The 15,014-nt window shown below is 36.5% G+C and overlaps 1 protein-coding gene across 9 annotated transcripts in view; it reads left to right on the forward strand.

The window, feature by feature from the left end:
- GDPD1 (glycerophosphodiester phosphodiesterase domain containing 1) overlaps positions 1 to 14,715 on the forward strand; it is a 49,707-nt gene extending 34,992 nt beyond the window's left edge. For 8 of the 9 annotated variants that reach the window (XM_060395141.1, XM_060395142.1, XM_060395138.1 and 5 more), the window contains 6 exons: positions 2,955 to 3,073; positions 3,588 to 3,677; positions 6,866 to 6,999; positions 10,501 to 10,560; positions 12,253 to 12,304; positions 13,385 to 14,715. In XM_060395141.1, the coding sequence (XP_060251124.1) occupies positions 2,955 to 3,073; positions 3,588 to 3,677; positions 6,866 to 6,999; positions 10,501 to 10,560; positions 12,253 to 12,304; positions 13,385 to 13,507 (578 nt within the window). In that variant the 3' untranslated portion in view covers positions 13,508 to 14,715. Of the gene's footprint in view, positions 1 to 2,954; positions 3,074 to 3,587; positions 3,678 to 6,103; positions 6,424 to 6,865; positions 7,000 to 10,500; positions 10,561 to 12,252; positions 12,305 to 13,384 lie in introns of those variants that run through there. The other variant, XM_060395145.1, reaches the window with a different exon arrangement.
- The last annotated feature ends 299 nt before the right edge of the window (positions 14,716 to 15,014 follow it).

Here is a 15,014-nt window from a genome sequence, read left to right on the forward strand (position 1 = left end):
ACTTCTTCCTCCAACTCTTTATTCTGTGCTGACTGAGTCATCTAATTTAAATATCTTCACGTCACTTTAGCACACATTCTCTTAGCATATTTTCATTTCCCAGTTTCCCTCCCACTATTTGATTCAGTATTACCCTTATTGTGTAATGTGTCATGTTGCTTTCCCAAAGTTAGTTTTGTCTGACCTTTTTCTAAGTTGATCCTTGCATACATCTTACTTAGGTGTGAATAGCTATTGTCCATAGTAATTCTTTCAACTGCAAAATTAGTTTTTCCACATTGAATAAGCTAACAAAAATTTAGCTAGAATGGAGTTGCCTAAATAGAGCTTTCTATACTGATAGAAATGTCCTACATTTGTACTGTCCGATATAATAGTCAATAGCCACATGTGACTGTTGAGTACTTGAAATGTGGTTAGTATTCCCAAGTAACTGAATTATAAGTAACAGAGACCAGTTTATACTGGCTTAAGGGGGGAAAAAAGACATTTATTTTTACCATTAACTCTCTAGGATATGGTGGATCATCCTAGAGAGGATCATAATTAAACATTATGGGATCCTTGGGCACATAAAAGGACTCTTTCGCTTTATTCTGTTGTTCTGCTTCTCTTGGGTCTTCTTTTACTACAGATGGATTTGGGCATGTGGCAGGAATATGATCACTGACAACTATAAATTCACATCCTGCCTGTACTGTGACCCCTACCTTTACTGTGACCATACTTATGAAAGGTTCTAGAGAAAGGCACTGATTGGCTAGACTTGGGTCATGTGTTCATCTTGAACTGTTCATGTGGATAAAGGGACAGGCCGTTACGATTGGCCAGACCTAGGTCATTTGCCTACTTGTGAGAGTGAGTGAGGAGAAGGTCCTGTTTTTGACAGCCCAATCAAAACAATTTGGAATGCAGGAGATGCAATTTTCCTAAGGAAGGAACACTGCTGGTTAGATAAAAACTATAGCTAGATTTTTGTATATTAACGTAATTAATTTTTATAGTTCAGTTCTGAGTCTAAGTCAACTCTTTGAGTTATCAGTACTAGAAATCCATCTGAAAATAGTTTAAGAGAAGTTTACAAGAATAATTTATTGTTTTCTCATAACTAAAAAGTCTAGAGGTTATATGCCTTCAAACATAACTGATTCCAGTTGCTCAATAGACAGCAATAATAGACAGCAATAATTTGTCTGTCTCTTATTTCCATTTCTTCGTTCCATTTTCATCATATTAGCTTTGTTCTCAAGCACATCTTCTTCACATAAAAATGGACCTCTGATAAGTTCAAAAGTACAGGATCTATTTTAGGCAACATCTCCTGTGGTCCATATTTTTAGAGACAAAGCCGAATGATTAACAGTCCCATCAGAATGACCCAGAGCCCCATCTGAATTATAAAGCATAGTAAAAAGGCAGTAAGGATAGAATACAGAACAGACAAAATGATAACATATTTTTTCTTTTTTTAAATTTTCCCATTCCCATGCTGCTTTTCACACGAGCCTGTGTTTTTAAAAGTTTTAGAACTTAGACTCAATTGCTGTACAATAAGGATGAAATAAAGGATCTTTCACAATTTTGTTATTCACGCATTAGTGGAATTGAAGTTTCAGATGGAAGGGGAAATTTTATAATAGTTATATAGAGTGTATATATATTATATAAGTAATTAGAGCAAATGGAACTAAGGAAAGAATAAAATAACCCTCAGAAAATAAAAAGAATAATTAAAAATCCTCTTCTGATTTTTCATGTCTCAGTTTTCGTTGAATAACTGCATTGATATAATTCTTCAACCCATTACTGAATTAGCATCCATTTCCCTTGCCTAACCATATTATTCACAGTCTCTGAAAAATTCACTGATGATATCATAGCAAAATTTTAGAAACAATCTCAGTTTCCAGTAGTAAGGTCTACGGGAGGAAAAATTTTTTTCTTCTATTCTTTCAGCGTCTCATCTAGACTCTGTAACAAAAAAGATTAACATGAGAAAAACAGAAGTTTATTAATGTGTATGTGTCATGGAGGAAACTCAGAGATGAATACTCAAAGATGTGGGTAGAACTTGAGTTTATATAGCATCTTAGACAAGCAAACAAAATTCAGTAAATTTTCAGAGAAGTGACAAGACAAAGGAAAAAAGGACTTTGAATGCCTAGAGTGGCAAATGGTGGGAAGGTAAATATGGGTGGTTGATGGAATATAAAGACTAATCAGTGGTTTGTTATATAGAGTCCTGTGGTGCTGATAAGGGTCGAGGGTTGTTGCTTATGTTTTGTACAGTTTAGTCTTGCTTTTAGGCAGATAGAGGATGGGCATAGAGAACTTTTCTTGTATCTGCTTCTTCTCAATTGCCTTTGCTTCAAAAGATTCCTTATGCCAAAATGGTATATTTTGGAGTGACAGATTATGTTATCCTTCAAGGAGAATGGTTAAATTTTAAACTCTTAAATTTATTTAAAATAATAATTGCAGGATAGGCTCCATGGATTCTATCAATGTAAATATCATGGTTATGATATCATACTACAGTTTTGCTAAAGGTTACCATTGGGGAATCTGGGTAAACCCTGCATAAATCTCTATATTGTTCCTTAAAACTACATGTGAATCTACAGTTATCTCAAAAAATATAATGGAAAACTTATAATCATAAATACAATATACTAACATTTATTTTTACCTATGTGAAAAGATCAAGTTAAAACCTGAAGGGACACTATATTATAACATCATTAGATTATGTATAGGAAAAAAAGAGGAGAGAAAGTACACCAAATGGTCTCAATGGTTATATCTAAATTGTTGGATTTCTAGATGATTTTTCTTTTCTTCTTTATACTTTGCATCATTTTGTAAATGTCCTGTTATGACTGCATACTCTTAACTTTTCTAATCATCAAAAAAGTGATCTTTTAAAAATACATTTAAAAATCTTGCTTTCTCAGCATGCCAATGTGAAGGAAAAGATAACCGAATTCCATTACTGAAGGAAGTTTTTGAGGCCTTTCCTAACACTCCCATTAACATCGATATCAAAGTCAACAACAATTTGCTGATTAAGAAGGTACTTAAGGCATTGCCTCCTCTGAACGTGTTGCAATCCTATTTCACGAACTAAATATGGCTAGAGCAGGTGCCTACATAGATTGATAATGTTCAAGGAAATGTGATACTCTAGGGACCAGCATTGTTTTAAATACTACCCTGGTAGAAGAGATCACTCTACTGTAGGAAAGCCTGTTTTCAGAGTGACTTGTCATGTCTCAGTCATGGATAAGCGTGAGCTCCTGTGAACCCCCATGGCTGTGGCATTTATGTAATTAACTTCTTCCAGTTTCACTTGTTTCATTTGTACTTAGTTTATGTCCAGTTACTAAACAGTTGTATTCTATTAGATAAATCATATAATGGTAGATGTAATTTCTTGTACTTTATGAAATAATCTGAATGTAATGATCAGTTCTTTCAAAATTTTATGCTATGCACCGACAGATAGTTGTAACCCATTTTATAAGTAAAATCATGTAAGTGGATTTACAAAGAGTCACATGAATAAAATTTTGGATTTTCACATGTAGGTTTCAGAGTTGGTGAAGCAGTACAGACGAGAACACATAACAGTGTGGGGTAATGCCAGCTATGAAATTGTAGAAAAGTGCTACAAAGAGGTAAGCTTCAAAAACAATTCAGGATGGGAAAAAAAAAAGATACAGAATGATCTGTCTTTGTTGTTGTTGTATGTCTATAAAAGTTAAGTAATTACAGTCATAATTTTTTAAAAATATCTTATTTCATAGCCTTGATACAAAGACAGATAGTATTGGATGGAAGTAGCTAACCAGAAGTTTACTAATAGACATAATGAATTTATAGATAATAGATTTAGTAGATAATGGACCTTGCAGTAAAGTTCACTATGATTGGACTGGCTCACAGAATTATTATTTTCACATGATAATATTAGTTGTTTGCCAACATGTTATTCATTTTATTATTTATATATGTGTGTCTTTTAGTGTCTGGTTTTTGTGAGGTAATCAAAATTTTTTTGCGTAATTTTGAATGAAGGAAAGTACTTAGTCCTTCAACTTTACAACTCAAGCTTTTCTTTACATTACTTCCCAAATAGAGTTAAATCATGGTTATCAGGTTCAATTCAGTTCAGTTCAGTCGCTCAGTCGTGTCTGACTCTTTGCTACCCCAGAGACTGCAGCATGCCAGGCCTCCCTGTCCACCACCAACTCCCAGAGTTTACTCAAACTCATGTCCATTGACTTGGTGATGCCATCCAACCATCTCATCCTCTGTCGTCCCCTTCTCCTTCAATCTTTCCCAGCATCAGGGTCTTTTCAAATGAGTCAGCTCTTCGCATCAGGTGGCCAAAGTATTGGAATTTCAGCTTCAACATCAGTCCTTCCAATGAATATTCAGGACTGATTTCCTTTAGAATGGACAGTATGAAAAGATTATCAGGTAGCATATTGAATTACAGCCGTCCACCAATTGAAATGTTTCTGTGTGAAGAAAATATATCTATAAAAATTGGATATATTTTGAAATGGTATACTAAGCCTCTACAAGCAAATTTAGCTAAGAGGATTTGAAATACAAAGAGTTAAAAAATCTTAAGCATTGAAGATTCTCTTTCAGAATACAAGTGATGATGCAGAAGGAATATTAGGACACAAGTTGCAATTCTGAAATACAAAGAATTCTTTTGAAAAGGCCTTCCTTCCTGGCAAAGAAGGAAAGCGTAGACCCAAAATCAGCACCATTATAATTAAAAGTACAATCAAAAGTAATGAGGCTCTAATTAAGGCAAGTAACAAGTTTTATTTATCTGTGTATAAAAGGACAGAACAGAATAATCAATGGGCTGAGTGACTTCAGATCCCTAAAAATATAGAACTGAGACCAAAGCAAGATAATGTACTGGAGACTTCATGACCTGCTGATCTTTTTGTATGTGTATTAGTTGTTCAGTCGTATCTGACTCTTTGCGACCCTATGGACTGTAACTGGCCAGGCTCCTCTGTCCATGGGATTCTCAAGGCAAGAATACTGGAGTGGGTTGCTGTTGCCTTCTCCAAGGGATCTTCCCAACCCAGGGATTGAACCTGGGTCTCCTGTATGGCAGACAGATTCCTTACCATCTGAGCCACCAAGGAAGCCCCTTTTTACATCATTCAATTTTTTTTTTCAAATTAAAAATAGTGATAATAGCAAATGCTGGAGAAGATGAGGAGAAACTGGATCTCACATGCATTGCTAATGGGAATGTAAAATAAAATAGCCACTCTTAATTAAATGAGTAGTTTCTTAGAAAACCAAACATACATTTAGCATATTAATCATCAATCTTATTCTTGGGGATTTATCTCAGTAAAATGAAAATGGTACACATGAAATTAATTATTCATTTAATTAAGGAGGTAGCAGGAGGGAATTCTCTTTTGTGATGGAGCAGTTCTGTGTCTTGACTGGTGGTGATTACACATATCTACACATGGATTACAGCTGCATCTAACTATACACACATACAGATGAACACAAGTTTTAAAAACGGTGAAAACTGAGTGAGGTCCACAGTCTAACAGTAACATATCACTGTCAGTTCCTGGTTTTGATACATCTGGTTACAGATGGGGCAGCTGAGTTAAGAATAAATGGGACTCTAGTATATTCTTACAACTTCCTGTGAGTTTATAATTATTACAGAATAACATGTTCACTTTTGGCCCAGAATCACAGAACATTCCCCTTGATTCACTTATTTTTCTAGACATCTCTGGGCTTCTGTCATTTTAGAATCTAAAAACTCCCAAGATTTCAGCAGTAGTTTTCAAACACCTAAGGAAGAATGTCTCAACAATAATTGTCATTTGTACTATGAACATGCTTATGTAATTCATGCATCTTTTATAATTCTTAAATTACTATGTATAAGAATTTCATATTCGCTCTTTAATTCCCGGATGCTAGAAGCTAAAAATATGAAAGAATGGGAGGAGGGTGGAATGAATTGGGAGATTGGGACTGACATATATATGCTACTATGTATAAGATAGGTAACTAAGAAGAACCTACTGTCTAGCACAGGGAACTCTACTCAGTGCTCTGTGATGACCTAAATGGAAAGAAATCTAAAAAAGAGTAGATGGAGACTTCCCTGGTTGGTAGGCCAGTGGCTAAGACGCCATGCTCCCACCGCAGAGGCTCTGAATTTAGTCTCTGGTCAGAGAACTGGATCCCGCGTGCCGCAAAAAACATCCCCTGTATCGCAGCTAAGTAGCCAATAAATAGATACATATTTTTAAGTGACTGAATGTTAAATAAAATATGTTTTTGCATGATTTTTTCAGTATATTTTATTATTAAAATTTTTGTTTTAAAGATAGACATGGGGGATCTGGGGGAGGGGAATATGGGGATTTGTTTACTATTAGTATAGAGTTTCAGTTTTGCAAGATGAAAATGTGAATATTTGCAATACTATTAACATATATCTGTATCATATCCTATTAAAAAATATATATGTATAGTTATTGAATATGTAGACGGTTACTGAATATTTCATATCATTATTTCTTTATCTCGTTGCATTAAATTTGATACATTTAATCTCTGGTGATAAAGACTAGCACCGTGGAGAATGGAGAAACTTGAGTATCGGTTTATACTGTAGGGCTCCAGCAAAGATCCTGACCCGTTTGTCAAGGAGCAGTCATTTTAAGTGTGGTGTGTTTGGAAGTGGATGTTGATGATTTAGGGAATACTTTAAACAGATGTCAAGATACAGTCTTGGGAAAATTTGAAGGTTGTGAAATAATCCTCTGATATTGTTTATGTCTTTTAGAATTCGGAAATTCCTATACTCTTCAGTTTACAACGTGTGCTGCTCATTCTTGGCCTGTTCTTCACAGGCCTCTTGCCCTTTGTGCCCATTCGAGAACAGTTTTTTGAAATCCCGATGCCTTCTATCATATTGAAGTAAGTGATTACCCTGTTTTCATCAGTCATCAATTACTGGAAAACTAGGACAAAGACTTAGAAAGATTGAAGATGGGAGGAGAAGGGAACGACAGAGGGTGAGATGGTTGGATGGCATCACCGACTCAATGTCCATCCCAACCCCCAGAGCTTGGGCAAACTCATGTCGATCGAGTCGGTGATGCCATCCAACCATCTCACCCTCTGTCGTCCCCTTCTCCTCCGGCCTTCAACCTTTCCCAGCATCAGGGTCTTTTCCATTGAGTCAGTTTGTCCCATCAGGTGACCAAAGGATTGAAGCTTCAGCTTCAGCATCAGTCCTTCCAATGAATATTCAGGACTGATTTCCTTTAGATTGACTGGTTTGATCTCCTTGTAGTCCAGGGGATTCTCGGATACTTCATAATTGTGTAACTTCTCTACTGGGTATAAAGCCTTGCTTTTCACACACTAGTTTACTGTTAATACAAAGCTAAAAATGTATAAAACACTTAGAGCATTGCCTGGCAAATAATAAGCACTCAATAAATGATAGCTTTTATCGTTAAATTATCTTTATCATTTTTATTTAACAAAGATCTTCATCTCACAATCCCACATGCTTAGAATGTCGTTTCTAGCTGTAAATTTCTCTGGATATCATTTAAATGTGGTTTCACCTGCATGAGAACTTTTTTCGTCCCCACAGAACTATAAAAAATCAAGCTGAACATCCAGCAATCATTAGAAAATATCAGTAAGAAAAAGAAGTTGGTCAGTACTCTTATACACAGCATCTGTGTTTCATGCTTGTTTTCCAGTTTGACTTTGTTAGTTATGTGTATGCTTATTTTATCTATTCCTGATTATAATAGTATTTATTAGCAATTTCTGTAGCTGTTTCTCAGATGAAACAACAGAAATCACTTCTTGTCTACAAATAAACTATTTTCATTTGCTAAATTAAAATAGTTCCTAGCCATTTATCCCTAAACTACTTTGCTTTCCTCTGGTCTAGAATGGACTGTTGTGCTCTTGAGATCATCTCCAGGTGTTCCTTTTAGGAAGAAATGTTATTAAATTTCAGATTTAATAGAATTAACTTTTCTATTAATTATAGATTTCCTAGAATTAATTTTTTCTTTAAAAGTGATTATGGATTAAGACAGTGGTAGAATATTGTTTGTATATTTTTTTAATGAAAGACAGTGGATACTTCCTAAGGCAACATAATAGTTTGTGTTTAATGAGGTAATATCAAGTTTTTAGATTCTTGGGATTCCTGACATTGCAATTAGAACTTTCTACCTCGGGTAGAGTTAGAATAGAAAGAGTTTATTTACAAAGCTTCAAATAAAAACTGAAAAGAGAAAAAATTAAAGGACTACCTTGGTGGTCCAGTGGTTAGGAACCCATCTGCCAAGGCAAGGGACATGGATTTGATCCTGATTGGGGAAGATCCCAACATTCTGAGGAGCAGCTAAGCCCGTGAACCACGACTACTGGGCCCACATGTCATAACTGCTGAAGCCCGCCTGCCTAGAGCCCTGTGCTCTGCAACAAGAGGAGCCCCTGCCACAGGAAGCCCGTGTGCCTGGAGCTCTGTGCTCTGCAGCAAGAGGAGCCCCTGCCACGAGAAGCCCGTGTGCCTGGAGCCCTGTGCTCTGCAACAAGGGAAGCCGCTGCCACGAGAAGCCCGCGTGCCTGGAGCCCTGTGCTCTGCAACAAGGGAAGCCGCTGCCACGAGAAGCCCGCCTGCCTGGAGCCCTGTGCTCTGCAGCAAGAGGAGCCGCTGCCATGAGAAGCCCGCCTGCCGCAACTAGAGGGTAGTCCCTGCTTGCGGCCTGTGCACAGCAACGAAGACCCAGCACAGCCAAAAATTTAAAGATAAATTTAAAAATAAATAATAAATTTTTAAAAAATGAATTTAAGTTGGGAGACTCAGAGTAATCCTAAGAGTGTAGACAAAAGGAGTTAGAAAGGAAACAAGAATCAAGATCTGGGGAGAATGAAAATCACTGTGCACTATAACTCCAAGAGAGGCTGAGCAGTCTTCACAGTGGAGAGACTTAACTATTCAGAGAAGCCTCTGGGCATAGCCCAAAGTTAATGATACAGCTGATGCTCTTAGCATCAGAGAGGCTGAAGGAACTCATTGTAGGTCTGAAAGTCAAGTGTACTCTTTCAGTAGGAAAGATGTCTTAAAAGGATGGGCCTAGCTCTTCAGATATTGAAAGTGAAAGGAAAGAAATGTTTTTAGGGGTTTGTTTTTTTTTTTAATCTCATTTTTAACCCCAAATATCATTTAATACATAGTAAAGTTTGGCTATGTGTTTACATCTACTGCATACAAAATTATAGCAGACAAGGCAAGAGAAAGAGGCCTCACCAAAAAAGGAAAAAACATGGGTTCTGGGTACCCAGGATCTCCAGAAATATAACTTTTAAATTTTAAACTTTGAAGAGTGTAGCAAAAAGTTAGCTTGAAATCATGAAAATAGAGAATCTAAATGGGCTTTGTTCTAATTTAATTTTGTCCTTTCCCAGATTTTAAGATAGGACACTGAAAGATGAACTCCCCAGGTCAGTAGGTGCCTAATATGCTACTGGAGGTCAGTGGAGAAATAACTCCAGGAAGAATGAAGAGACAGAGCTAAAGCAAAAACAACACCCAGTTGTGGATGTGACTGGTGATGGAAGCGAGGTCTGATGCTGTAAAGAGCAATGTTGCATAGGAACTTGGAATGTTAGGTCCATAAATCAAGAAAAATTGGAAGTGGTCAAACAGGAGATGGCCAGAGCGAACATCGACATTTTAAGACTCAGTGAACTAAAATGGACTGGAATGGGTGACTTTAACTCAGGTGCAACCATGAAATTAAAAGACACTTGCTCCTTAGAAGAAAACTTACGACCAATCTAGGCAGTATATTAAAAAGCAGAGACATTATTTTGTCAACAAAGGTCCGTCTAGTCAAGGCTGTGGTTTTTCCAGTAGTCACGTATGAATGTGAGAGTTGGACCATAAAGAAAGCTGAGTGCTGAAGAATTGATGCGTTTGAGCTGTGGTGTTGGAGAAGACCCTTGAGAGTCCCTTGGACTGCAAGGAGATCCAACCAGTCCACCCTAAAGGAAAACAGTCCTGAATATTCATTGGAAGGACCGATGCTGAAGCTGAAACTCCAGTCCTTTGGCCATCTGATGCAAAGAGCTGACTCATTTGAAAAGACCCTGATGCTGGGAAAGATTGAAGACAGAAGAAGGGGACGACAGAGGATGAGATGGTTGGATGGCATTACCAACTCGATGGACATGAGTTTGAGTAAACTCTCTGAGTTGGTGATGGACAGGGAAGGCTGGAGTGCTGCAGTCCATGGGGTCGCAGAGTCAGACATGACTGAGCCGCTGAACTGAACTGAAGCATATGCCAAGTACAATCAAGGAACTGATTTTTGTTCTTAAACTTGTTTTATCACACTGATATATTCCTGTGTTTCTAATTTAAATTTTATTTTCCCTTAGGCTGAAAGAACCACACACCATGTCCAGAAGTCAGAAGTTTCTCATCTGGCTTTCTGATATGTAAGAATTTTAGTTTCTTGATGTACGGATTATTGTTTTAACTCTTAAATATGATGCTTATAATCTAGAGCAGCCTTTCTATGTGTAATTTGTAAACAGGATGAGTTGAACATTGACTATACAAATGGATATGTATGAATCATTTAGAACTAGCTTAATTACTAGTCACAAAACCTTAAGAGGAATTGGGAGATAATCTTGTCAAACTCAGGAGAAAACCGAGCACCTGGCTACCCAAAGTTAAATGATTTACGTGGTGTGTCAGTAGCAGACCTGGGATATATACCCGCCCCCTGCTGCTTACTCACTGTTTCCACTAGCCTGCAGTCAAAAACATGGTGAAAAGAAGCGTATAAAGCAACACAACACGTGTAAGAGTGAGATTGACTAACGGCACATTTCTAAGGAAGAGCTACACTGAGACTTAACAGCAGAATGGAAGCCCCACTTATGCAGTGAACATCTACTTTAGAGATGCCTTAAATTCTAAGACATGTTGAGTGGAATTTTAGGTAAAACCTACCTCCATTTTGCTTTAAAATGGAACCGTGAAAAAAAATAAAATACAGTGGAACCTTGGGAACTTCTCTGATGGTCCAGTGGTTAAGACTCCATGCTCCATTGCAGCACAGAGGGACTGGGTTCATGCCTGGTCAGGGAACTAGATCCCACATGCCGCAACTAAGAGTTCACAACTTAAAAAAAAAAAAAAAAAAAAAATCCTACATGCCACAACTAAGACCCAACACAGCCAAAGAAAGAAAGAAAAGAAAATGGAACCTTGAATGCTTTGAGTGCTTTTAAATAATAGTAGTAAATCACAACCATTTTTTTCCTTAGCTCCTCTTTCAGAGTTTGAAAACTAGTTTTATCTTTTCTCTGTGCCACAAGGTTTATTCTTTTTTGCTTTATTCCTGATGTCATTTGTAGTTTTTAAGGATGCTTTTTTTTTTTTTTTTGGCTCTGCCACATGGCATGCAGGATCTTAGTTCCCCAACCAGGGATTGAACCTATCCCCCCTAACCACTGGACCACCAGGAAATTCCCAAGGATGCATTTTAGCTGGTGTTAAATGCATATGGTTTTTCATTTCTGCTACTTAATCATTCTAATACACTAAACAGAATAGAAATAATATGTATAACTTTTCAGCACAAAAAGCTTTCATCTTGCTCAAGTGACTTGTATTCTAAAAGTTGACTTTTTGAGTTATTTGGAGCTGAAAAAAAAACCATTTTTTTTCTTTATAAAAGTGTAATTGATGAACATTACGTTTCTAAGATAACTCACAAAAGACTAATTCATTTTGTAAATGGACTGTGACATTATAGAAGTTGACCCAAGTTCACTGCCTTATTTTGATTTGGAAAGTTAGGAATATAGACTCCCTAGTTCTTTCTCACTTTCAGTATGGCGCCAGCAGAAGAAGTGAGGAAGCCTGGTCTCCATTGAGCTGCTTCAGGAAGAATGGCAGCAAAGAGTAGAAAGGAGATCCAGCAGTTAAGATATAAACGCATCCACAACAGCTATTACTGCTTGAGGCCGTCCCTTGCTTATATTGCTGAAACATTGGGATTAAATCCAAGTAGAGATTAGAAACTCTAAACTGTGACTGAATTAGATTTGAGGACTAATTTTAGTCCTTCCTTAGGACTAAGGAGTACCTAAATCTTTTATGCTTTTCTCTTCTAGTTTACTAATGAGAAAAGCTCTGTTCGACCACCTCACTGCCCGAGGCATTCAGGTAAGTTTTTGTAATGATGCATTTTAGAAAGAGCATAGTTTACCAGTTCAACACAAGTTTAAAGGGCAGTAACTTCTAACTGACTTGATTTGGTCCTAACCCTGCTGCTTTTACTGGTTTTCAGATGAAGACCTTAAGCTCTGCCTTATAGTTAACAAGATAGTATTGGTGTTTCAGTAGCTAGAGTTCACCTATAGGTGGGTGAGAAGAACTGAAGCCAGAGGGTGGGATAGTGAGCAGAGTGGAATTTGTTTAAAGGGCTCAATGATTTCTTTAAATTGCAGAGTTTTTTGTTTTTGGCTTTTATTTGCTGCTGCTGCTTTCTTTCTTTCTTTCTTTTTGCAGCATTTATTCCGAGGCCATAAGTTATTTATTTCTTCAGTTTTTTCCTGGGTATCTTTTTCTTCGGTATAAGCTCCTCTTCTGGTTTAGGAACAATTATCTCTTCTTTTTCAGTAAGGGTCATCTCAGTGGGGCAGGGAGAGCTCATGTCTGGGCTGATCTGACCATAAGCTCTGTAAGTCCTACCCACGCCTTGTGAGATTTGCTCACCAGAATGTGCTCAGTGACCAGAGAATCTACATCTAGAGTCTACATCTAAGCCTTTAAGTTCAGCATGACTCTGCATTTTTGCACATGTGCAGTAAAAATTCAGCACTTTTTGGGCCACTGACCCAGTGTTCAGCCCCACTGTTTGGCCTGCGCATACCTAAGCACCTCCACCATTGTAATGATGGAATGGCACTCACGTTGCTTCCGTAAAGTGACATCCTTCAAATACTTGGTGGTTTTCCAGATATGCATACCCTTAATGGCCTGGGCAGTTTCACAAGTGTTCTTAAAGGGAGCCTGAAGATTTGAACCTCTTGATTTACATGATTTTGTGGAGTTTTCTGGGTTAAGTGAATAGCGGACCATTTTTAGAGGCCACCTCAGACCACTTACCAGAAAAACTTTAAATTGCAGGTTATTAAAAGGTTGTCTCTAAGTGTACTGAGAGTGTAGTGGATACATGCTGACATAAAGATAATTTGCTGTTTTAAAATTTCTTCTTATACTTCTCATTTTTCTAATTTTCAGGTGTACATTTGGGTATTAAATGAAGAGCAGGAATACAAAAGAGCCTTTGATTTGGGAGCCACTGGGGTGATGACAGACTATCCAACGAAGCTTAAGGATTTTTTACATAATTTTTCAGAATAGAAAAGGACGTACTCAGAAGCATTCAAAGAAAACATGAAAAAACCTAAGAAGAAATTGTTTCATTATTTCCCTAAGCCATTTCCAGAATGGCAAAAGGTTTAATCAGTTAAGTGTTTATTACCTCATTTTTAAGCCTGTCTGAGAATGTAGAAACTATATATTGTATATTTATTTTAAACAATATTGCATATTTTACATTTGTAAATAGTTTGTTTAGAAAGATAATTGTTTATGAGATGTAAGTAGAAGATTCTTGATCAAGATTTCTGTATTTGATGCAGTATTCTACTATCATAAGTAATTCTGAAATCAAAGGCTGTTGGATAAATTTGAAATTAGCCTTCACTGGAATAAGATCAAGTGATTAGTAAGACAGAATTATTGAAGGTCATTACAGCTATTCAGGTTGTCTCATTATTTCTAGGTACACCTTTAGTTAAAGGGGAAGAATGTTGTGGAAAGAGAGCTTGAAAATCAGTGATGTAATTATCTGACAAGTTGTACATTGTTAACAGAGGCAGACTCAAAGAAATAACTGAAAGTTTGTTACATGATCAGAAATAAACTCTGTAGACTGAATTCGAATTTCTTGATTGTTGTTGTCAATAGGGACATTCTATTTGGAATCTTTTTTAGGTGTGTAACAATTGCTGCTGTATTTCTTTTTTTGGTAAAAATTAAAATTGGACTTAATAATTGTAAATTAAGTCAAGATGCTAATAGTCAGATTTTTGTTTCCTCTAACAAAATGTACATTTTCCATTGTTAGCACTGACCAACTGTCTTGGCCTACATCTAGATTTTAAATAACATCTTGAGTCCTAACAATCATAACAAACTGATGAAAGTGCATATCATTGTGTCTAATATGTATAGGATAAACCACCTGCTCCTGGTCTTTAAGAATTTATTCTTCTGAGTATTAAGTGGGAGCAGAACTCCCAAAGCATTAGACATCACTTTATCAGATTTTCTAATGTGACTTCATATAAATCTGTTTTATCATCTTTTTGACTTATTTTCATTATCTCTTTGGAAAGTAAATATAACCTGGAACAATAAGCATCTTAGACCTAGATTACACCTCTCATTTGGACCTTCACCAGCTAACAGTTATGAAGGATAATCATAGTGTCCCACCTGTCCCTGGATGACATAAGTAACATTTCTTTTTTGTTTAAACTGAAATAAAAATTTCAAGAACAAAAGAATTCATTGGTGTTTTCTTTTCTGCTGTTATAATTCCAAATTATGCCTTATAATATTTTTCCAGAATTTAATGAGGTGGTAAATTGATAATATAAGTAAACACACCTGAGACTTCTCTCTCATATAAGGGAAATAAAATATGGAAACACTTTTATGGTAAATTGCCTCCTGGCATTTGAATAAATAACTTGGGCAGGTAATCCATTAAATCTGTCATTTTCACTTTCACTTATATAACTTATGATTATAGTTTATAGAGATGCTTTAGATCATCATTGATATAATTCTTTTTTACAGT

Source organism: Ovis aries, chromosome 11, assembly GCF_016772045.2.
Source record: "Ovis aries strain OAR_USU_Benz2616 breed Rambouillet chromosome 11, ARS-UI_Ramb_v3.0, whole genome shotgun sequence".
Lineage (NCBI taxonomy): Eukaryota > Metazoa > Chordata > Mammalia > Artiodactyla > Bovidae > Ovis > Ovis aries.